Source organism: Hippoglossus hippoglossus, chromosome 15, assembly GCF_009819705.1.
Source record: "Hippoglossus hippoglossus isolate fHipHip1 chromosome 15, fHipHip1.pri, whole genome shotgun sequence".
Taxonomy (NCBI): Eukaryota; Metazoa; Chordata; class Actinopteri; order Pleuronectiformes; family Pleuronectidae; genus Hippoglossus; species Hippoglossus hippoglossus.
In genome coordinates, this window is record NC_047165.1 from 18,313,801 (window position 1) to 18,337,128 (window position 23,328).

Consider the following 23,328-nt stretch of genomic DNA (forward strand, 5'->3'; position numbering starts at 1 on the left):
TAACATTAGGGGGCTTCTCTTGCAAAACACCAGGAGAGCGATTAAGCTGTCACTATGAAGGAAATTTCCCACAGTCACATGCTGCAGCGCGACGGTAATGAACAAAGGGCTCCTTCCTATGTTTCATAAGAAACAGTGGGTCTCTTGTCTGGAAGTGTTGCTTTGCCTCCATCGCTCACAAATGTCTTTATAAGCTCACACTGAATTACACTAATCTTTAAAGAACCTGCACTGCCTGGAGGTTCCTCACGACTGAAGGGAAAAGCTACAGTTTTAAAGAGTAGTTTTAGTTTTTCTCTTGTGTTCAATTTATTTGGTTGTTTGTTGGGGACCAGTATAAGTTTATGTTAGAATGTCTTCAACCCTGAGGAGAGTGTATCACCTCACTGCATTCAGCTGGTATGCTTTTGTTGTGAAGACCCTCGCTGCCAAGGATGGAGAGGAGTTACCAGCAGGGATCTTTGTTTATGGAGGACCTTGGAAGTACCTCACGTTTTTGAATTTGGTGAGTACAATAGCTCTATTAACTTGTAATACATCTGCTTACATGAATATATATTGCAAATATAAACTAGAGGGACTGTCAGTAGAGTGTATACCTCCGCTGAGACCCAGCAGTCCCCTTATGAAACCACATTTAACTTCACTAGATATGATTTTTATTTGGATCTGCACCAAATTGCACACACTCACAAATATCAGTCCCCTAAATATGCATGATTTTTTCCTAGATCCATGAATTACTCTCAGAGAAAAATGTGTAAAAATCTCCCAATGTTAGAGAAACAATGTTTTTTTCTGACCCATACCATATCCACAATTTTCATGGAAATCTGTTTTGTAGTTTTTGTTATATCCCTGTTGATTAACCGACAGACAAACAAAACAAGCAGTAGAACACTATAACCTCCATGACTGAGGTAAAAAGGATGATGAAGAGTAATAATCTTGATTATATTTCAGTTATTGCAGATGTGTTTCTTTGGACTGGCAGCAGTGAACGATCTACAGCCTGGTAAAAAATCTGAGAATACTCTGAGCAGATGTAAAGACCTCCTGTTCTCTGTGTTTGCTTTCCCTGTAGGCATGGTGAGAAATACAGAAATATAACATTTAAAAGCAAAATTTTAATTATCGTTATGCATTAACTTTCTCTTCTCTGCATTTGTTTAGTTTGTTGTTCTGCTTTTCTGGATGATCTTTGCCTATGACAGAGAGTTAGTCTACCCTGCTACTATCGACACCTTCTTCCCTCCGTGGATAAACCATGCTATGGTCAGTAAACTTTCTTTCTTTGTAAATTAAATATTACTATATATGATATAATATATATAGTCATAAACACATGATGAGTTGTTCCACCACTGTTTTCTCAGCATACGTTTGTCCTGCCCGTTTTACTTGGAGAAGTGATGCTGCAGCCACACATCTACCCACAGACGAAACACGCGCTGGCAGCGTTAGGAGGAGTGGGCTTGGCTTATTTATCTTGGTGAGAGATGACTCAGCATGTGCAGCAGAATCATGATGAGACTTTCCAAACTTTAATTGGTAAATACCAATTAAGGAAGGATTTTGTGTTTTTTTTGTGTGTTACTTAAATAAGTAACACACAAAAAAACACAAAATCCTTCTCTTTTTCACATCTGACTCTAAAAGCACAGCATTGTCTCAGGGTGTCAGAGTTTCTACTATGGATTGTCTAGACCATAGACTGTAAATAAAGATGGACAACATGTCTTATCCACTTCCTCCGGAGGCACAAAACTTATATATCCAGTATACGGGTGCCACTATTTTCAATTTTGACGTCATTAGGAGCCAGAGTTTGTGCAGTACTGATCGTGGAGGATCATGTCATTTCATCCCATGATTATAGCATCGAATAACTAATTAAGACCAAACTTAGCTGAAAACACTTGAACATACATCAGTGTGATGACAACTACCAAAAATAACAGAAGCCATTTTCGAGAAAATTCAGTTTGACGTATTATTTGACATATTTCAGTTTGGTCCATGTCCCATCCTCTAACATGGAGGAGGCAGTGTTTATTATGTATAATGCAGCCAAGCACAAGGGGGCATTCAAGCTAATTTGGCTCCACTTTTGGTCAGCAGTCATGTTGTCCATCTTTATATATAGTTCAAAAACACAAACAGTTTGAGGCTGATAGCATTGAACCTCTGTTCCTTCTGGTTCACAAACTGTGACTCTGCCTGTGGATCTTCACCTGTCTCGTGCAGCAAACAGTAAAAACACTGTTGGATGATGATAAGATTTGTTTTATTGTGTTTCTGACATAATCATCAGTGTCAACGGGTGGAAACTCTGCCAGTGAATATTTGCACAAGACAGAACAGTACACGGCCCGTGAAGACAAGACAGTACAAGATAGATACGGTGATACCAGGAAACGCTCTTATTATTTTTAACCTCTCTCTCTCTCTCTCTCTCTCTCTCTCTGAAAACGTTCTGCAGGATTATATGGGTGTACTTGTCAGTAGGGATTTGGGTGTATCCCCTCCTCGGCCACTTCAGCACGTCTGGTCTGCTGGGCTTCTTCTTCTTTAACATGTCTGTGGTGACCCTGTTCTACCTGCTGGGGGACAAGTTCAACAGCCACGTGTGGAGTAAGTGACCTTGACACGCATGAATGGAGACAAATACCTGCACTTGAGCTAACTTGCACCTAATCCGTCTGTCTGTCTGTCTCTCTGTCTGCCTATCTGTCTGTCTGTCTCTCCAGGTAAGCACATGAACAAAATGGCAGCAAAAACAAAGTAACTTTCTGCAGGATGTAAATGTTTAAATATAGTAATAATCCTCCAAAGCAAGAACATACTTACTTTTGAGCAAAGCATTTACAAATTCTTGCTCTTACAAATAAAGAGTTGAATATATAAAACAATCAAATACACCATTGTTGAGTTTATTACTCTCATCTGTTGGTCTGGTCTGACCAGTGGTGGCTTATGTGAGCAAATCTTAATAGATAGTATAATACATATTCACTGGCTTTATGACTCTTCCCATTGTGTTACATTAGTTACTAAACAGTACCTCAACATTTAGATGTGTCTGCCAATTGTAGCTATGGTAAGATAGTCTGTCTTACTAACCAGCAGTATTTATCATTGCAAAGCATCCCTGAATAATGTAATTCAAACATGAAAACAGGCCCAATAAAGCAAGTGTCACCGACAAAAGAATTTTAGATTTAAAAAAAGAAAAAGAATGTAATAAATATAAAGTGTCAGAAGCTCTTTCCACATCCAGGTTTTAGTGAGGCAATAAACCAGCAGTGATGATCCAGCATCAGTGTTATCACCCCTCTATGCAATGGGCAGAATATTCCTAATTGATTACCAATGCCACGTTTGACCTGAATAAAGTGCATGCGCATCATTTATCATGAAACATCTGCGAGAATCGCTTGACTTGCGGTATAATCCATCACTCAATGATGAACAGCCTTGATACAATGTCATCCCAAGTCCACTGAGATCTCCAGGAACAGCTGTGTCCCTCTCTCTCTCTCTCTGTCTGTCTGTCTTTCTTTCTTTCTTTGAGCTGAAATCAGCCAACATGCAAGTCTCTGTAGCCTTTAAGATGCTGGAGATAGTTGGGGTCTGCATCCACCAATCCAAGGGAGAGGATCTTGGCCAACAAATGCACGTCCTCTTCACTCAGATCCTTCTGTTAATAAATTGAAATAGAAGTCAGATATTTATCGTATTTCATAACTGTTATAAGTAAGTACAGAATTGAACTGTATATGATCACTGACCTTCTTGTTGTTGTTGGTGGTGTTGGTGGTGAACTCCAGCAGCTGTGTTTTTTTAGGTTTATTTCCCTGTGGAACATAATGAATCATTTCACTTTCATTCTTCCCGTCAGTGCTCACTTCCTTTAGCAGGCGCACTGCTGTCTTTGTTTGTCTGTTTCCTTATGGCTGATTTATGTCTAAATATTCATCTAAATTACATTTTAGAACAGAAAATCTTCCATCGTGTACAAGATAACCACTGTGAATGTGAACTCACGTCTTTAAGTCCTTTTGAAAAGCACATTATGACTAAGAGAAGGCCAGCAATGATCTGCAAATTCAAAAACACACAGTCAGTCACAGTCCTCATTACACAAACACTTAACATGGATACTCATCCTCTGCTAAAAGACTGAAGTGATATATATGAAGGTGTGATTAACTTACTCCGAGTAAGTGCAGCATGTTTGTTCCTCTTGGCTCTGTCCTCCTGCTCATATGCTGGTTTGTCACTTTATGTGCCCCAATTGTGCTCCTCCTGCTCTGACACTGTCACGGGGGTAAACACCCCTGAAGAACCAGCACAACAGGACACACCACATTTTCAGGAAGCGCCGAGTCTGGAAGGTGCTAACCACGAGACCAAGGATACGTAAATGTCTGCGTAAGATGGGCTGATGTTGTGAAAAGATGACAGGTCCCTTTTAGTGTTTACGCAGTTTAAACTATGTCTCTATTGTCACCTTTAAATACCAACAAAGGAGAAGAGTTGTAACTGGCCCATGACCTATGATGCAGCATTGAGAAGATACAATAAATAAATAAATCCCCGCCTGTCCATTATATGTGTGATTATGACGTGTATTTTATATTTAACGTCATTCATCTTTATCCGCTTGCTCTGTTTTTATCCTATATGTCAAGTGTCTTTGAGCTTTTTTGTCTTCCTGATATTGTTTTGTCAATCTAATAAATAAATAAAATAAAATGCTTTATGTAGTATTACTGAGGATTAATACAGATTATACATATAAAAGTATAACCAAAAATAACCAATTAATATATGTATTCATCAAATTGATAACATCAATTCGTTTGCATCCTGGCTGTGCATTTAAGAAGGACTATGGTAATAGTTTTGTTCATTTATCTACTTTGCCTATTCAGATTTTTCAAACAAAATATGATTATGTTATAAAAGAGAGTATATCATACATTACAATGTTATAAACAAGCCAACAGTTTAAAAAGTAGTTCAGTCTGGCTCTACCTTGATCTGCTACAGGCCAGGTCAATTGTTCAATAAAATATTTTATGACAGTTTATAATCCCCCAAAGCCATATTCTTAGCATTTAGATTACTGTGATTTGTTACTAGTACATTTTGTTTAAATGGTTTTAGTTGTGGTATTTTTTCAATTCTTTTTTTATTTTATGTATCTGTTAAAGTAAAGGGTGTGAATAAGTTTTTCCAGTTGCGGATACTGTGGAAGGGATATGATTCACTATGACTTAGTTTCGCAACCTACCACAGAGGGTGCGGTTTTGTTAAAGGGGACATAGCATGCCCATTTTACCACAAGTTGATATGGTTCCTTGGGGTCTTAATGAAATGTCTGTAACATACTTTGGTCAAAATACCACAAGGATCATTTCAAACAGCACCCTTTTTACCCTGTATAAAACAGCCCTCCACAGAGTGACCTGTTTTGAGTGCCTGTTCCTTTAAATGCTAGTGAGCCAGCTCCCCCCTCCCCCCTCTCCCCCCATGATTTTAAACGATATAAATTACATATTTTATATGATATAAATGATCAAATATGCATCCCATACTTTGTATTCCCTTTCTGTTGTCCTGGAGTTTTAATTTTCCCAATCACATAATTAAATGTCCCCCTCTGCCCATCCACTACAAGCACACAAGCAGATAGACAGAGAGAGAAAGAGGGGGGGGGGGGGGGGGGGGGGCTATGAAGACCATCATTTACCCCCGAACCCCGACATTCAACGGGTACAACAACAAGCGGAGAAAGCAGAATTGCGAGCTGACCTTATATACATAGTCTATGGGGCTGACCAGCGCGGAGAAATGCGTGTCCCGTGTGAACAGCCAGGCGGCTGCCCGCTTGAGAACGGCGCTGCGCTGCGCGTCCGGTGTACAAAACGCGCGAGTGGTTTTTTTCCAGAGTTTTTGGATTGGTAGACATGCCAGATACCCAAATTAACGTGTAGAAGCACTAACAAAGTGGAATTTTCATGATATGTCCCCTTTAAGCACACACTGCGAGGGAGTTAACTTGTTTATCAAATTCACTAGAGGGAGCCAGAAGTTAGTATTTACCACTGACACAGGTTGACTAGTGGGCTTTGAAAAGAGCAAAGAAGTTCCAGTCTTCTCATCTTTTATTATCCATTAAAATTAAGCCTTACCTTGTATATTTCCACATCGATGTTTCAAATATTCTTATTATGAAGCTTCATTTCAAAAATTACTAAAATGTGGTGTTACCATGTTTCTTTTCATGTAGACAAAAATAAAGTAAACAATAATAAATACAGGCACTTTAAAAAATTTAAATATGGAATTTGAATCTATGTATATAATATACACCACACACTTCAATAGGTCTATTCAACTATTTTTGTGGGTCTTTATACACAACTCTTATGAAGTGTTGGTTGAATATCGAGCCTCAAAACTACTTTTATGAGTTTACTCCCATTTCTGACACTTTCACGCCTCCTCTTATTTACACACCCTCACTTACATACAACATGTACACATGTGGCCTGTGTGTGTTTGAACACACAGTTTGTGTGCACAGTTAACGTCAGGGATCCGGATCACTTTGGAAGTTTCGCGACGTTTCTTCGCCATCAAAATGTCAAGTGTGTAAAAAGAAAACGAAAGAACTTCCGGTTGAGTGGGCGAACCTTCAAATATAAACTCCCCCTGTTCGTATTTACGCTGCACAACATCCACCTTTCACATTGTAACTAAGATATTCAGATAAAACTCACAACACTTACATCATAAAGAGAAAGTGGAGCACGCAGCTGCATGGTCTTGCCCCACAGTCCTACCCCACACGAGTTGTATTTGTAGAAGAAGAACCGGACATGCAGACGTTAGCTGAGGTGACTTGACAGGTTTCCGCAGCAGCCCCGTGCAGCAGTTGTTGACAGAGGACTGGAGGGACTGGGGAGGAATTCCTGCAACTAGCTGCTAGTTGCCAGAAAACGGCTGAAATGCGCCGGGACGCGTGTGTTTAACGGTCGGAGCAGCTAACAAGCTAACAGTGGGAACACTAACACTGTCAGGTCTGGCGGCTCTGGTAAGATTGCTTATTTGTCGATACCGCTATAAGGGCTGCAACTTTGAACCGCTCACACTGAAGAAGAACAGAGCTGCCACACAGTCCCCTTCAGTGTGTTAGCTGTTAGCTTCATTTAGTCATGAACAGCGTTAGCCTGCTAATGTGACTGCGCTGCTGAGGGGGATCGGTCCTCTGTGTCAGTGTCACCACGTGTCGCTACGCTTACACTGCACATGTATCTGTAGATCGTTAGCCACCGTCGCTAAGTGGGATATCGTTACGTTGCAAAAATGCTTAATAAACTTGAGCAGGTTACATCAGTCATGACCCGTCTCGCTTTTAATCTTGGCACAGAACCGTCAAGCTGCATGCTAGCTGTCGTATCCGCGGACCTCCTGTCAGGACAAGAATAGTACTTCCGGTGTGAATGTTATATACAAATTCATATATATTTTTAGAAGCAGCATGTTAATTCTTTTTTTGTATGATATGTGAGATTAATTGGACGTATTATTACGTTGGTTAAACAAAGATATTAGAAATACACGCGTTTATTCGTGTGTTTTATTTTAGAGTTGCCCAAAGCGGAAGTGGTGTTATCGGATGATTTCGGCAGACGTTACTCATTCACAACCGTTATGCTAACTGTAGCTTACTCGGCTAAGCTGTTTACAAATCACCTGGACATCTGCGAGTTCATCCTGCTTATGCTCTACTTTATGCATCACTCCGGGCTACAGGCACAAGCTGAGCTGGCCGCTGTGCACGCCTCTGTTTGTCGGGACGCGGTTATTTAGCCATCACGCTGTCTTGCTAGGTGTTCCAGGCTGAAGTGTACAGCTCAAAGAGTGGATGAGTGAGAGTGGCTTCAGTAGCCGAGCTGTGTCCCTGCTCTCCACAGAGACGGGACGGGATCCTGCCGCCGCGCACAGCCGAAGGGCAGAGCCACGATGCTGTGCTGGGGGAATGCCTCCTACGGACAGCTGGGCTTGGGGGGGATCGACGAGGAGATCGTGGTGGAGCCGCGGGTGTGCGAGTTCTTCCACGGGAAGCAAGTGTGTGACGTGGGGTGTGGCCGCAGACACGCAGCCTTCCTGCTGCAGGACGGGACAGTGTACACCTGTGGCTGCAATGACCTGGGCCAGCTGGGCCACGAGAAGTCCAGGAAGAAACCAGGTTGGTGTTTTTTGTTTTTTTTTGTGTGTGTGACAGTAGTTGATCAAATCATTCACTACACATTTGTCTTTGTCTTGTATTAGAACAGGTCGTGGCCCTGGATGCACAGATCATAGTGGCGGTGTCGTGTGGAGAGTCTCACACTCTCGCCCTGAATGATAAAGGTCAGCTCTTTTCATGGGGTCTGGGCTCAGATGGTCAGCTGGGCTTAAATAACCTGGAAGAATGTGTTCGTGTGCCTCGGTGAGTTCAGCCACTAGTTTCACAATATCTGATCAACATGAAGTCTTTCTTAACTGCTTTGCAGAGCAGTAGAGAGCACACCTCTGCCAAGGCCCAACAGTCCCAGTATGAAACCACATTTAAATTCAACCCTGACTGGCACACTCTCATAAATATCAGTACCCTAAATTGTTTTTCATCTAGAGGAGAAAGATCAATGACAATGTTGAAAAACACCCTATCTCACAATGTTAAAAACAGGGAAAGTAAATTCCTGGATCCACAGAAACAGTTTATTGGGATCTTCCCCCCCCCCACACACACACACACACACACACACACACACACACACACACACACACACACACACACACAAAATTGAATTGAAATTGGTTGAGTATTGTTTGATGTAATGTATTTAAATGTGTTTATTTCTTGCAACTCAAACAAGGCTCATATAAATAATGCTCATGTATCTCTCTGTCTCTAAAATGCCAGAAACATCAAGAGTTTGTCAGATGTACAAATCACTCAGGTAGCCTGTGGGTATTGGCACTCTCATGCACTTTCAAGAGGTGAGGATGGTTTGTACCGCTGAACCCGGTCAGACCTGGTTTCAACATCCGTCCTCAGAGATCTGATCACAAGCAGTCACCGCTGAATACATGTGTGAATGCACCAAATTGCTTTTTGATTGGTTCCTGAGATCCAATCGCTCAGACCACATTCAACAAATCGCGGAATGAACGCAAATCCATCCTGGGCCACATATGAAGGACCAACTACTCACCTGATGCCCTCTGACAGTATTTTTCCTCTTTTCAGTGTCCATATATTTGATTGGTCTGTAGCCGCCACCACAATATCAACACTGACAACCACATAATGACTGATGCTTTTTTCAAATGGATAAAATCTTTCTTCATAGTAGAGCTGCCCATTCATTCATGAAGCCCCTCCTGATGGCGCTCTCTCACTCCGCAGACAAACAGACACACACGAATGTTGTCATCTGACACATCTGTAGACTGGGTCTTCGTGAATTATAATGACATATGTGTTTAGTTGCATTTAGAGCAGGGAAGTGTGACCTGATCACCAGCGGTCACAGGAAATACATTCAAGACACATTTTAATGTCAGGTTCGAACAGATAAACTTGGAGCTGTCCACTTGTGATCAGATCTCTCAGGACGTATGTTAATACCAGGTCTGAACAGGGCCAAAAGCATACACATTTATTCATTCAGCTTACTATGTTTTGCACGTTAGGCCATTCAATGTCATGTTTCTGTACACAGGAGGCCAAGTCTTCTCGTGGGGCCAGAGTCGATATGGACAACTTGGGCTAGGATTAAAGGGACAGAGCGTTTCCACGCCACAAATCATTCAGTCTCTGCAGGGCATTCCTTTTGCTCAGATATCGGCCGGTGGTGCTCACAGCTTTGCCCTCACGCTCTCAGGAGCTGTGTTTGGTTGGGGGCGCAACAAGTTTGGTCAGCTGGGTCTCAATGACACTAATGGTGGGTGGTAAAACCCCTTAAGAACATGTGAGCATTCAAGCCCTTAATTCAACCTAAGTGTCAGAATGTCTTTTTTTTTTTTTCCAGATCGATGTTTCCCAGCTCTGCTCAAGTCTCTTAGGTCTCAGAGAGTGATTTACATCTCCTGTGGAGAAGATCACACAGCAGCACTGACCAAGGTAAGTGACTACTTTTTGTTCATTTATTGGACCTGCAGTGTTGTGTGACCGACCATGAATCAATGTGCTGAGATGTGGGGAAACGAGGCCAACATCTCAAAGACTTCAGAGCTTTACAGCTTCAACCTTTCACTGTTGACAGATTTTTAACAAGTTGAGTTTTACTAAGTTACAAATTTGGAAGTGAGGCTTAAAACAAATGAAATGAAAGAAGGTGAAACTAACCCTTCATCTCAGAAATTAAAGTTAGGCTTGGTAAGTTGCTTCTCCAACACGTTTTAGCTTATTTTTTTAAATCTTCTCTCGTCCCGATAGCCATCGATTAAGTGTAGCTTTGACTAGAGGGACGGGAGGGACAATGGGAGGGGATGGGATGTGATGTATCGGTTACATTTTTTCAAAGTGATGCCTGCTCTTCCTAGCTTCTCCAGGATTGCCAACCCTAGCTTTGGGGTGGGGTCTAATGCTATCATAATTAGTATGATGAATAAAAGACACAACTTTAAAGAGTTGTATGAAAATGTCTTTTCATTTAAGTGACCACTGCAGTTCGGGTGTTAGGGGCTAAACCACCTTTATCTTTTACCAACAGAAGCTTTTCTTTGCCTTGTGGTAGTTTGTGCAGGAGTGAATTTTAAAGTCTTCATGGCTGATGGATGAAAATGCCCATTTCTATGCAGGTATCCAGAGTGCAGTAAGTTTCTGTTTCATTTGAGGGTTCACATCACAGTGGAGGATCCTTCTTAGGGCAGGAGTTTAGTATTATGGGTACTTCTTGTGGGTAATAACTGTTTTGAAATTATTAACATGACTTAATCGTTCCTGCTTTCTGTCTGTCCCAGTCCTATCTCCTGTGTCTGCTAACATTAGGCCAATCTGTGGGACGGTTAGAATAAATGTTGCTGATTTTACAGGAGGGAGGTGTGTTTACATTTGGAGCGGGCGGATACGGACAACTTGGACATAACTCCACAAACCATGAAATCAACCCTAGGAAAGTGTTTGAGCTCATGGGGAGTGTAGTTACGCAGATCTCATGCGGAAGGTAAAGTCAGTGTGTATTTTGTCACATTTTATCTCAAACATTATTCCATTTCTTTTGTGTTTATGTATCTATTTAATTTTAAAGAATGAGTAAAAAAGATCAATACAGTGTTTCTTGAATTTTGTGTCATAAATCAACTATCTATCAAATTATTGTTTAATTCTAAGGCAGCACACGTTGGCTTTCACACCCTCCTCTGGGAAGATGGACTCATTCGGGCTTGGCGGTAACGGGCAACTTGGTACACGCTCCACGTGTAACAGGAAAAGCCCCGCCCCTGTTAAAAGCCCCTGGGTAGCTGGAGCACTGGCAGGTGAAACACGATATATATATATATATATAAATCTGGGCAAAGTGATTTTTTTACAGGTCGAGAGGACTGAAAGAAAAAGTCCCACCGCAACTACCCTCGCATTTATTTCTTGCTTTCATTCCGTTTCCTCGCAGACTCAGAGAAGGGCTGTTGTGTCAAGAGGATTTATGCTGGAGGAGATCAGAGCTTTGCTCACTACTGCACTGCCAATGTAAGGGTTCAGGAGTAAAGGGAATTCTCCCATATCGATGATTCATTTCTTACACATTTATAATAAATTGTTAGAACTGGTCTAAATCTTGTCAACAAATTAGTTGAACTGCTTGACCTGTTCCTGGACAATCGATAGACTTTGGTCTTGTTTTTAATGGTTTTAATCTTTTTTTAGATCTTGCAGAGCAGAGATGCTGTGAGGAAACAAGATCACCACGGACGGATTTGCACCTTAAATGGAGATATCATACACAAATGGTTGAACCATTCCCCAGGACGACTCCCGCTGGAAATCTCCAAGTAAAGTCAAGAGCCATGGCTGACCACACCTTATTGATGTTATTGTTAGTTCATTGTAGTCATTTTTCACAGCTGCAAAAGTGTCATGACTTGCAGAAAAATGTCGCACTAATTACTCGCCTTTTATGATTCCCTCAGTGAGATTGACCTCATGTTCTCCTCAGCGAGCTGCCTCAATGGATCTTTTCTGTCAATGAGGTAATCACATTTTAGATGAAGTCAGGTGTCATCTACATCTATGTCCAACAGTCTTAGTTCATCTCTAATAACGGTTTTCATTATTGTCAGATCCATAGCATTTTCTTCACTGATCTGATCCTCCTTCTTCACACTATTTACCACCAGCATACAGCAAAATTTAGGTGTCCTTGCTATTTATTAGTAAGTGTCAGACCTAGTGTTTGTTGAGACTGTCAAGGAGACATTGATTTGGAGCTGTAATCAGCAGTCTTGTGGTATAATTTGAGGCGGTCTGAATATTTGGAGGGCTACCTGTCGGCTCTCTTAATTACTGTCTGTCTCTTTTCCACAGTCATCCAGATCACTTCAATACCAGCAGCAAATATTCAGGAGTGGATATGAACACAGCTCGCATCCTGTTTCACAGAGCGATCCAACAAGATCACCCTGAGATAACTCAGCAGGTTGGTGTTCAAAAACGAAAATCCTTTCGTCGGTGCACCATATTTATGTTTATTCATATATTACACTGCTGGATTCATATTATATATATATATATATATATATATATATATATATATTTTTTTATATTTGCTGTTAATGTACTTGGAAGAAAAAGTAGGATCATGTTGAATGGATCACAGTGTGTACTATAGGTGTAGATTATAACTGTAATGATTGATTAATTGATCAGTAATCGACTACTAAGTTCGTCGCCAACTATTTTGATAATCGATTAATTGGTTTCAGTTCTCAGATTTCAGCTTCTTGTATGTGCATTTTTTCTGGTTTCTTTGCTCCTCTAATGACAATAAAGATAATATCTTTGGTTTGTGAATAAAACAAGACATTTGAGGAGGCTGGGTGTTTGGGAAACACAGATAAACACACAGATTTTATTTTTTTTTCCATTTTCTGACATTTCATGGACCAAACAACTTATCGTTTGATCAAGAAAAGAATTGACAGATTAATCTGTAATGAAATCGTCAATTGCAGCCCAAGTGTAGATTCGGAAACATTTGAGTAAATATCACAAACAACTTTTATGCCACATCACCTATTTTAGGTCATATTACCCATCATCTTAAATTTGTGTTTCTGTGTCTCATTGGCTTTGATAAGGAAGTTTTTATCTGCAGCCCTCCAAAAATATTTCTTTTTAAGATGTGTAACTGTCATTGGAGTAGCACGGATATCTTGGTCCCTTTAGTAACGTCACTAAACCGTTTTTACCTTTTAAAAACACCCACTGTCGCGCCTTTGCTTAAAACGGAATGTAGTGGTTATTAGAGTTTACTCCACTTTTAAGACTGTTAACATGCTCAATCTGAAATGGATATTTCAGGCCTCTTTTCTCCACTCAGTGTTTTCCCTGTGAGGTTTTATACAACATTTAGTACCTCCGCAGTTTTTAGGCCTGAAGACAAAGTCTTTCTCTCACCCCTTCACTGACAAAGGCGTCACTCTTAGTCATGTTTTATTGGCAGAATAAAAATTAAGTAGTTTCGATCAAGCACCAACCCAGTCTGTTGTAGCAGGGAAGTAACATAACTTGAAACTCTACTTAACTTAAAATAAGTTTTAGTAGCCACTTTATGAGCTGCACCCTGCCCCACCTGAATATGTCATTGTTAGACTTTGCCTCACACGGTTTATGAAACAAGCAGGAACTTGGAATCAATATATTCATCATAACAGACCTATAATCTTTCCAATGTTTCCCTCAGATTGCTGCCAGTCTAGAAAAGCACTTAATTCCCAGACTGAGCAACTCTCCTCCAGACATCGAAGCCCTGAGACTCTACCTCACTCTTCCAGAATGCCCTCTCTTCAATGACCGAAACAATTATGTGACCATTGCCATCCCGTTTGCCAAATCGCTCCTCAGCCTGAAGGAGGCTCCACTTAAGGTGCTAGGTAGGATGGAGATGTTTTAAAATGCAACACATGAGGCACCAGTTTCTCTGTCGAGTTTTGCTTTCAATCTTTTTTCATCTTCTGTTTGCGTCAGGAAACTGGTGGTCTAGGTTTGAGCCCAGAGTCTTCCAGCGGCTGGTCGAGGTGTACAAGGAGGTGGTGGTGTATCTGCTTCAGATGCACAAGGTGGGCATTCCTTCAGTCGAGCAGAGAATCTTCACCTGTTTCCTGGACACGTCCCTCCGATTCCTGGAGATCCTGCATGTGGTGAGAACTGGAATAGAATCCATGTTACATGTCAAATTCCTGCATTAAATCATGCAGGACTGTGACAAACACTTGATAAGATCCATTTTCCTGATGCTTCAGGTGAGTGAACGGGCCGGACACATCATTCAGTACGACAAATTCTACATCCATGAGCTGGACGACCTGATAGACATCAGAAACGACTACGTCACATGGATTCAGAGGCAGATGTATCCAATGGTGAGTCTGCTGCAGATGCACCATGATTCACTTAATTATATTTGTCTTTGTGTAGATATTAGTATGATCAATTTTTGATGTGTCTGTATCCTCAGGGCCATGATGGTGTGGTGACTCTGTGCAGGTATCCCTTTGTGTTTGATGCCCAAGCCAAGACCACTCTGCTTCAAACTGATGCTGTCATACAGATGCAGGTAATATACAGAAAAATTCTACCTTCATCTGCTGCGGTTTCCCCTTCAATCGATTTGGTTTCGTTCTGTGTAAAGGAGCTGAATCTAGTGCAGTCACGTAATTTGGGACCATACCAACTGCTTTATAGTACCTGTGAAAATATTAAAATGTTTTCATCATCCATCGCTCCCTCGCTGCATTGATAGATAGCAGTGGACCAGGCACAGATGCAAAATTTCAGCTCTATGTTCCTGCCAGCAGTGGAATCTGTCAACCCGTGCCTCATCCTCGTCGTCCGGAGGGAAAATATAGTCGGAGACACCATGGAAGTCCTCGGGAAGTCCAAGAATGTTGACTACAAGAAACCACTCAAGGTAAAAGCAACTATTACTAATGTCTTCATGGTAATGAAGGAGGAAAAACTGTGCTGTCTGTGAAAGGTGTTGTACAGAGTGACAGATTTGTTATTGACTGAAGTTCCCCTGAGCTCTTTGGAGCCTTTAAAGTGTAACTTCAACCATAAGTTTTGGCTGAAGTGGCTCTACCCTGGAAATTCACAAACAACCTTTAGAATCTAATACTGGGGGGCACAGTGGTCCCAAGCTGCTGGTGCAGGTTAATGAGTTAAGTTACACTATATTAAAAAAAATCTTAGTGATTATTTATGGATTTATGTCATGAATTAAATAAATCTGTCACGAATGGATGTCTGTTTTCTTCAAATATTATGTAGCTTATACTGCTTTGCTACTAAGATATATACAATATCTACCATTCAATGAAAACCACTGCCGTTCTACTAATGTTTGCGACATCCATGGCAGGTGATCTTTGTAGGAGAAGAGGCGGTCGATGCAGGAGGCGTGAGGAAGGAGTTCTTCCTCTTGATCATGAAAGAGCTGCTGGATCCCAAATACGGCATGTTTCGTTACTACGAGGAGTCCAGGCTCATCTGGTTTTCAAATAAGGTACTTCTGCTGCATGATTCACCTTTGTGTAATAAAGCAGCGTTTTCCAAGTGCACTCTAGAATGCCCATAATAAAGACACTGAAGTGGTTGTATTTTAATCACCATATCTTTTACAGCAAAGCCGCTAATACCTGAATGTGATCGATGAGAAACTGCCCCGTTCTAACTCACTATCTGTCCCTCGCAGACCTTTGAAGACATTGACCTGTTCAACCTCATCGGGGTCATCTGTGGTCTGGCCATCTACAATCTCACGATAGTGGAGCTCAACTTCCCCGTGGCCCTTTACAAGAAGCTTCTGAAGAGGAAGCCGACGCTTGACGACCTGAAAGAGCTAATGCCAGATGTGGGAAGGTCAGTTCATGGAACAGTCGTCTGAGGTTTTCTATTCAAGGAAATGTGTATGGATGTCACTTTATTTAGTTTTGGTTCTTTTTGTGGGGGCAGCTAAAGTTGAATTTTTCAATGTTGTGATTACTGTACAGTACCACACAGTGTTCAACATTGACCAATAAACTGATATTGACAGATACTGATCTTTTTTTGTGTGTCCTGTAAAAACAGGAGTCTACAACAGTTACTGGACTACACAGAAGATGACCTCGAGGAAACGTTCTGTTTGAACTTCACAGTAAGATAATTGTCAAACATTGGTTTCTTAAAGTATAAACTAAATAGTTGGTATCTGCAAATCACTAAACACTGTCTGTTTTTTCAGATCACTGAGGACAACTATGGGGCCACAGAGGTGTTGGAACTCGTACCGAATGGCGAAGACGTCAATGTAAATAAATCAAACAGGTAAAGTCTTCTTGCTTGTCCTGTTTGAATAATTGATACCACTGTGATGGCTAAGCAGTAAGAGTGTAGCAGCACTCAGTAGCTGCTTAGCTTAGCAGAAGGGAAGCAAACAAGGGGGACAGCTAGCCTGGCTCTGTACAGAGGTAAACAAATCCATCTAACAGCACCTCTGGAGCTCATTGATTACAACAGTTAGTGTCGCTTCTAACCTCACGTCTCGTTTTCCAAGCCAATGACGTGTGTGTGAATGTCTCCAGATCGTTCTGGTGACAAATGTAGGTAGAGCTGCAGGCACTGGCAGAGGTCAGAAACATGTTCAATTCAAATGGAAACATAAAAAAATATGCTGTGTCACCGAAAGAGTCGTAATCAGGTTTAGACTGAAGTGTAACATTTTTTTCCAAAATGTTGAAATATTCCTTTCAGACACAGACATGGCTTTCTGTGGTAGTGTTCTAAATCATTACCTGTAAATAGTTTGAGCTGATTCTGAGAATAACAGTTTCATCCTCCTCTGAATTGTTTCCTATTTGTCATATTTCTGTCTGCATTTTACATGTCTCTAAATATAGCATTTTTTCTTCCAGGCAGGACTTTGTCAGCGCCTATGTTGACTACGTTTTCAACACATCCGTGGCCCCTCTGTTTGAGTGCTTCTATGCAGGCTTTCACAAAGTGTGCGGTGGAAAAGTCTTAGAGCTGTTCCAGCCAAACGAACTACAAGCCATGGTCATTGGCAACACCAACTATGACTGGACGGAGCTCGAAAAGGTTGCAATTCAGACATTGATGAAGAAAAATATGTCTTCCCCCCCCCCTTTTTGTCAAAGTTGTCAAAAGTACAAATAATTTTTGTCTCCACTCTTCAGACTACTGAATACAAAGGGGAGTACTGGGCAGACCATCCGACCATCAGACTCTTCTGGGAGGTGTTCCACAGTCTTCCTTTAGAGAAGAAAAAACAGTTCCTCTGTAAGTGGTGCCGCCCATAAGCATCTGTGTGTATTTGATATGATTCACGTTCAACTGCTCAACAGAAACCTCTCTCGCCTTTACCAGTGTTCCTCACAGGAAGTGACCGCATACCCATCCTGGGCATGAAAAACCTGAAGCTGGTGATCCAGCCCACCGGTGGAGGGGAGCACTATTTACCTGTGGCCCACACCTGCTTCAACCTGCTGGACCTGCCCAAGTACATGAGTCTAGAAACACTCCGAAAGAAGCTCCTGCAGGCTATAGATCACAACCAAGGCTTTAATCTTGCCTAAAAATAAACAGAAATGCCTAGAACTCCATGTCAAGACTGTTGATGGCATCCACATTTTCCAAATTGTTTTACAGACTTGAACACTGGCTGGAAAGATGAAACTACATGACACTAGAAATGATATAGAGTTGGATATTTAGGCTTACATATTAATGTTGAGTTTGATTTTCCAGCTTTTTTTTCATGCCATCACAGTATTTGATGCTTATTACAAGTTGAATCACATTTGATACTGCTCTTGTATATATTCTTTTATTCATGTTTGGATACGACGAGTAAGATGAAGCAAACTACTGGGATATACTTTACAGGGCATGAAGACAGCAACATAAACGCCTGTAAAATATGATGACATGAAGCAGCACTACCTGTTAACTGTTTTGTTTTTAACATTGCCCAAATATTTTAGAAACATGAAATACAAACACTGTGGCCACAAAATGACCAGAGTTAAATCAATAATAACCTTACACGGTGACGACATAAAGACATTTTAATCTCCACGGTGTAGTAACTGCTCAGACTGTATTTTACAGGAGTTAATGATGTTGTGTCCACTCCCTGTGCATTTGATGTTTGAGCCCAGACAATGTAAACTAACTCTCTTCATGTTAGGTTCTATTGTGGCATTTGATTGAGAGCATTGCAAAGTGTTTGCTTTAGATACAGTGTGATTTCTTGGCTGTGAGCCTTAAAACAATCCACAAATAAAAAAAACAAAGCAAAGCCACTGAAATAAACAAGTTACTTTGGGGATAAAAAATTGTTGTAATGGCATTTTCACATACCGACCTCCGCTGATCCTTTATTGCAACTTCCTGCATTTGAAGAAGGTTCCTGGTTTGGCCGGGGTCTTTCTGTGTGGAGTTTGCATGTTCTCCCCATGTCTACGTGAGTTTTCACCAGCTTCCTCCCACAGTCCAAAGACATACAGATAGGGATCAGGTCAATTGGAGACTCTATATTGACCATAGGTGTGAATTCGGTGTGAATTCAGTATGAATGTTTGATTGTGGATAAATGTTGGTTCTCTGGCGACCTGTCCATGTTGTACCACGCCCCACATCCAATGTCAGCTGGGATTGGCCCCAGCTCCCCCTGTGACCCTCAAAAGGATAAGTGGTATAGATAATGGATGGATGGATCAAGCATTTGGAAATACTATTAAAAGTAATCTTACCTCAGAACAATTAACTTTTTAAATGCAATGTAATATACCAACTTAAACACTGGAAAGACAATAAATCCTCATCGGATGAGTCCAGCAAGCTTTACTATGGAATTCAAATATGATAGCTGAAAATGAATCATTCACTGTATGAAATATCAATAAGTGTACAACCTCTACTACTACTACCTTAGAGAAACATAGGTAGATTACTACTTTTGTGCATTTGAGCGTATTGCATCTGCTTTACGCTGGCCTAAGGATGTGTGGCTAATATTGTTGCAGTGCAAACTAGTAGGTAAAGCGCAGGAAGTCTGTAATAGTCTTACTCTAGACCAGAACCTAGATTATGAGGTGGTAAAATCGACCGTTCTCCGTGCATATGAGTTAGTTCCTGAGGCTTATTGCCAGAAATGTAGGAACTGTAAAAAAAACTGTCAACCAAACTTATGGTGAGTTTGCACATGGAAAGAGCACAATATTTGATAAATGCTGTCAGGCTACTGAAACTAAGGATTTTGTTCAGTTGTGGGAACTTGTGCTACTTGAGGAGTTTAAGAAATGCTTGCCTGAAAATATTGTGGTGTACTTAAATGAGCAAAAGGTGTTGACCTTATCGCGAGCAGCCGTGTTGGCCGATGAATTTGCCTTGACACATAAGAATGTGTTTTCCTCATCTGTGTCCCGTGATGGGGCGGTTCTATGTGAAAGACAAAATCACCCCGGAGTCCTAAGTGCCAGTCGCCAGGCGCCAGTTTCCCGTGATAAGTGTGCTTGTTTCTACGGCCATGAAAGTGGACATTTGATCGCTGATTGTCCGGTGCTAAAGAAGAAGGAACAGATCAAGAGGGAGAGAGATCCACACCACAGGCACAGTAGATAAAAGCACATACACCGATGTGTAGAACATTTCACACGACCTCAGGGTCGTAAAAGGCTCAGTTTAGCTTTCTGTCCTTTGTCAAAGCATAATGAATGTTGGTCTGTTCTTTATGTGACAACAGATTTCTATCCAGACAGTTCACTTCAGCTTTACATTTTAATGATCAACTGTATATGTTAAATGATATGCACATGAAGAAGGCAAACATGGACAGTTCTGTGTTGTCCCATTTCTGCATTTTAAGTTTCAATGAGGCAAGTCCTGATGCATCAGCTTATAGTGGGTGCCACAGGAAGGACAGCGCTGGGGAGTTCCCTCATGAACCCAGAACCACACAATCGCAGTGTTGTCTTCCTCACCTGCAGAGAATACAAAACACCTGCTTTGTAATATAGACATGAGAATTCATAAATTAGACTTATTACCTCTGCCAAGGAGGTGATGTTTTTGTCAGCGCTTGCTTGTTTCTTAGCAGGATGATGCAAAAACTACTCAACCATGAAAGTATGTGGAGCAAACCCCCCAAAAACTTCTTTTGCATATCAAAATAGGCCGTTTTTTAAAATATTTTCCTTGATTTCACATAGAATAATGAACGGCTCTTGAAAAGAAAATCTGCCATGTTTAGGGGAATGATATTTATGAGTGTGTGCAATTTGGTGCAGATGAAATCAATTTCATAGGGGGACGGTTGATCCTTGGCGGAGGTATGCGCTCTTCTGAGTGACATTCTTGTGTTAAATATACATAACTTACAAATACAGCCCACCAGCCTCTTGTTCCCAGTGCATGGCACGATCTGAGGGTCTTCCTTGGTGCCTGGGTAGTATGTGGGCTTCAGTATACTGTAGGGATCCTGTCGTTTATATTTAAAGACAGTTAGTACATGTCAGATTAAACCCACTGCAGTTGTGTGTGAGTGTGAAGAGCTGCCTACCTTTCCCTCTTTAAGGGCCATCAGGATGCGTCGCTCCAGTCCAGTGGCCTGCTCCTCATCTGTTGGTATTCCTGAAAAACAAACACGGCAGAGGGTTCCATCAATACAAAACACATAGATGTGCTTTGGCGCATTATTACAGTGCGATTGTCCCTGCAGTTGGATGCCAGTAAAGCTGCACGTCTGCAATGGACTCCACCCACACGCACAGCACACTCTCCCCTATCAGGATACTGGCATCAAACCAAAGGAGGTGGGTCAATAAAAAAAAAGGCCTGTGCTCAAGTTGAAGTCCAAATGACCTTCATTACTGGATTCATAGTCACACAGAGGAACACACTGACATGTAACAACCTCACAGCACGTAAAGACACCACAAACAACACATACTTTCACTGTGAATTAATATCATGTGATAAAATCCCATGATCTTTAACCTCTTTAATAACTAAAGCACATGTTGGGCAGTAACAAGTCAGACTTAGAGCGCGATGAAGCGTTTTAACACTGCAGACCGTACAGTGAACTAAAAATACTGCTTTGTTCCGCCATACTTCACCTCACATGACCTCCTACACTTGAGACCCGTGTCACTTTCTCTTTTGCTCCACTGTCTGCTGCTGTCACAATTTCATTTCCTCGACTCGTACCTCTCTCTGAGGCCAGGGCAGCGGCTCGGTGTATCGGCCTGACCGCCACGTTGCTCCTGATCCGCAGTGATGTTGTCCAGGCCCGGTGCAGAAGACGTCCCGCCATGATCCCGCTCCGCACGCGCAGGTACCCACACTGACTCGAGGGCGGGGTCAGCTGTCAGATGGACTGAAATGACCCCAGCAACCGTCTGAGTGACAGGCGCCCGGACCAATCACAGAGGAGACGCGGCTGCGCTAACCAATGAGCAGACGGCGCAAAGAGGAACAGGTGGGAAATACTGCTGAGCGCTATAAAGATAGAGAAACGTTATTTCCTCACATTCATTTTTTGTTTTATTGACTCACACTTCTCATTGTATTTATAGAAAATGTTTTTCATTATCTCTTTTTATTTTGTTCTTCGAAATTCACACACAAACTCACACATATATTCTTGTCTTTCTATAGTTGTGAGGACACTCATTAACTAATACTAATTAATAACTGATTAAATACTTACCCAGCCCCTTACCCTAAACTTAACAATCAAAACTAAAAGCCTTGCCCCTACCGTAAACCTAACCTAATGTTTATTAACCTAACACTAAAACCATAATAATAATTATAACCTTTTTGTATAGCAGGTATCTAAATAATGTTACAAAGTGCTTCACAAAATACATGGCAAAAAAACGAATGGTAAAAGGTATTCAATTCAATTTTATGCGCCAAATCATAACATATTGAGGTTGAGACCTAAAAATAGAGAAACCAAACAGTCCCCACAATGAACAAGTACTTTGGTGACTGTGGAGAGAAAAAGCTCCCTCATTAACTGGAAGAAACGTCTAGCAGAACCAGACCCTTCTGCCTCGGCCGGTTGGAGTGAGTGGAGAAAATAGGGGAAGAGAAGAGAGGTGGGTGGAAAAGAGGGGAGAGAAGAGAGAGAGAGCGAGAGACCAGGAGCAGTAGTGTTACCATCATATTTAAACTCTGTCAGACTGGTTGTTGTTGTTGATGTCTTCATCCTTAAACAGCCTTCTGAAGTTATGAGGACTGGTCAAATACCCCAACTTTTACCAAATGTCCTCACTCAGTTTTTTGGGACTTGATTGAAAAAGTTGTTTTTATCTCATCTTATTATATTCTTCAAACTGATATACACTATAGTTTGTTTTCAACTATAGTAGCAGCTTTAAATTAAATGCAGTGAAAAAAACACAGAGAAAAGTGTGCGTTTCAGAAAACACTGAGTTTGTCAGTATGTGTGACACGGACACTGGAAGGCAGTCAGTGATGGCATTAGATCAAGTCTATATAATCCTTTTTATTTGAATGACCAACAACATTTTATACAGGACGTGGGGTCCCTCAAACCACTGGTGCTCATGGAAGAGAATAGATGTCGAAGAATTAGAGGAAAACTTATGTCCAAAAATAATGGCGTGAAGAATCCAGGTCTAGGCACTCAAAGTGGTTTGAAAAATGTAAAAGGCCTCTATTTCAATAGGCTTGAAGCATTAAAATATAACAACGTGTATCGTCACAAACTGATATGCGCTGGTGTATTTTAATGCTTCAAGCCCTAATTGTTTAACATTTTATACAAGTTTTAGAAAAACAAACAATCAGCTAACCTCTGAGACACATTAGACCCACTAATACCAACCAAGTATAAAATCCACAGAGAACCCACAGAATTTTCTAAAATTAAATTAAATATTATTTAAAAAAGGGTTGATCTGCTACAGGGTTAGAGCTGCTACAATGCTAGAGCTGCTACAATGCTATTCTCAAAATGTTACTGTAGAATATGAGATGAACGTTTCCTGAAATGATTTTGAATTTGT

At 41.2% G+C, this 23,328-nt stretch overlaps 3 protein-coding genes and 1 long non-coding RNA gene across 6 annotated transcripts; 3 read left to right on the top strand and 1 right to left on the bottom strand.

The window, feature by feature from the left end:
- Window positions 1-207: 207 nt before the first annotated feature.
- LOC117775106 (androgen-dependent TFPI-regulating protein) lies at window positions 208-3,230 on the top strand. Its single transcript, XM_034607964.1, has 6 exons — window positions 208-505; window positions 964-1,089; window positions 1,174-1,275; window positions 1,377-1,492; window positions 2,483-2,634; window positions 2,751-3,230. The coding sequence occupies exons 1-6, from the start codon at window positions 353-355 to the stop codon at window positions 2,786-2,788; spliced, it is 687 nt and encodes a 228-aa protein (XP_034463855.1). The 5' UTR covers window positions 208-352; the 3' UTR covers window positions 2,789-3,230.
- Window positions 3,231-6,097: 2,867 nt separating this feature from the next.
- On the top strand, window positions 6,098-18,581 carry herc4 (HECT and RLD domain containing E3 ubiquitin protein ligase 4). Of its 3 annotated transcripts, none has more exons than XM_034607966.1 (24): window positions 6,098-6,187; window positions 7,987-8,263; window positions 8,347-8,506; window positions 8,984-9,060; window positions 9,786-10,007; window positions 10,095-10,186; window positions 11,101-11,231; window positions 11,399-11,544; window positions 11,679-11,755; window positions 11,933-12,057; window positions 12,196-12,255; window positions 12,590-12,701; window positions 13,968-14,157; window positions 14,252-14,424; window positions 14,527-14,646; window positions 14,742-14,840; window positions 15,027-15,194; window positions 15,645-15,788; window positions 15,978-16,144; window positions 16,355-16,421; window positions 16,509-16,591; window positions 17,179-17,362; window positions 17,461-17,563; window positions 17,651-18,581. In XM_034607966.1, exons 2-24 carry the CDS (start codon window positions 8,038-8,040, stop codon window positions 17,857-17,859), a joined length of 3,135 nt encoding a protein of 1,044 aa, XP_034463857.1. In that variant the 5' UTR covers window positions 6,098-6,187; window positions 7,987-8,037; the 3' UTR covers window positions 17,860-18,581. The 3 variants fall into 3 exon arrangements, with proteins under 3 accessions (XP_034463857.1, XP_034463858.1, XP_034463856.1); XM_034607965.1 differs by lacking the exon at window positions 6,098-6,187 and adding an exon at window positions 6,766-7,105 and having other exon boundaries at window positions 7,989-8,263; XM_034607967.1 differs by lacking the exons at window positions 6,098-6,187; window positions 12,590-12,701; window positions 13,968-14,157; ... (9 more) ...; window positions 17,461-17,563; window positions 17,651-18,581 and adding an exon at window positions 6,757-7,105 and having other exon boundaries at window positions 7,989-8,263; window positions 11,933-12,101.
- A 1,214-nt stretch (window positions 18,582-19,795) lies between these two features.
- Window positions 19,796-20,265, top strand: LOC117775110. The gene is made up of 2 exons (XR_004616181.1): window positions 19,796-19,927; window positions 19,963-20,265. It is a non-coding gene; the product is annotated as an uncharacterized LOC117775110 (long non-coding RNA).
- LOC117775109 (cytochrome c oxidase subunit 5B, mitochondrial) lies at window positions 20,047-21,653 on the bottom strand. The gene is made up of 4 exons (XM_034607968.1): window positions 21,497-21,653; window positions 20,847-20,917; window positions 20,666-20,765; window positions 20,047-20,268 (listed from the first exon to the last, which is right to left on the bottom strand). The coding sequence occupies exons 1-4, from the start codon at window positions 21,600-21,602 to the stop codon at window positions 20,156-20,158; spliced, it is 390 nt and encodes a 129-aa protein (XP_034463859.1). The 5' UTR covers window positions 21,603-21,653; the 3' UTR covers window positions 20,047-20,155.
- Window positions 21,654-23,328: the final 1,675 nt, after the last annotated feature.

Coding starts and splice junctions, on each gene's coding strand:
- herc4 (XM_034607966.1), top strand. CDS start 8,038: ATGCTGTGCTGGGGGAATGCCTCCTACGGACAGCTGGGCTTGGGGGGG. Junction 14,425..14,526: donor TCCTGGAGATCCTGCATGTG/GTGAGAACTGGA, acceptor CTGATGCTTCAG/GTGAGTGAACGGGCCGGACA. Junction 14,647..14,741: donor AGAGGCAGATGTATCCAATG/GTGAGTCTGCTG, acceptor CTGTATCCTCAG/GGCCATGATGGTGTGGTGAC.
- LOC117775109 (XM_034607968.1), bottom strand. CDS start 21,602: ATGGCGGGACGTCTTCTGCACCGGGCCTGGACAACATCACTGCGGATC. Junction 20,766..20,846: donor TGGCCCTTAAAGAGGGAAAG/GTAGGCAGCTCT, acceptor TATAAACGACAG/GATCCCTACAGTATACTGAA. Junction 20,269..20,665: donor GAGGCTGGTGGGCTGTATTT/GTAAGTTATGTA, acceptor TATTCTCTGCAG/GTGAGGAAGACAACACTGCG.
- LOC117775106 (XM_034607964.1), top strand. CDS start 353: ATGTCTTCAACCCTGAGGAGAGTGTATCACCTCACTGCATTCAGCTGG. Junction 1,493..2,482: donor GGCTTGGCTTATTTATCTTG/GTGAGAGATGAC, acceptor AACGTTCTGCAG/GATTATATGGGTGTACTTGT. Junction 2,635..2,750: donor GTTCAACAGCCACGTGTGGA/GTAAGTGACCTT, acceptor CTGTCTCTCCAG/GTAAGCACATGAACAAAATG.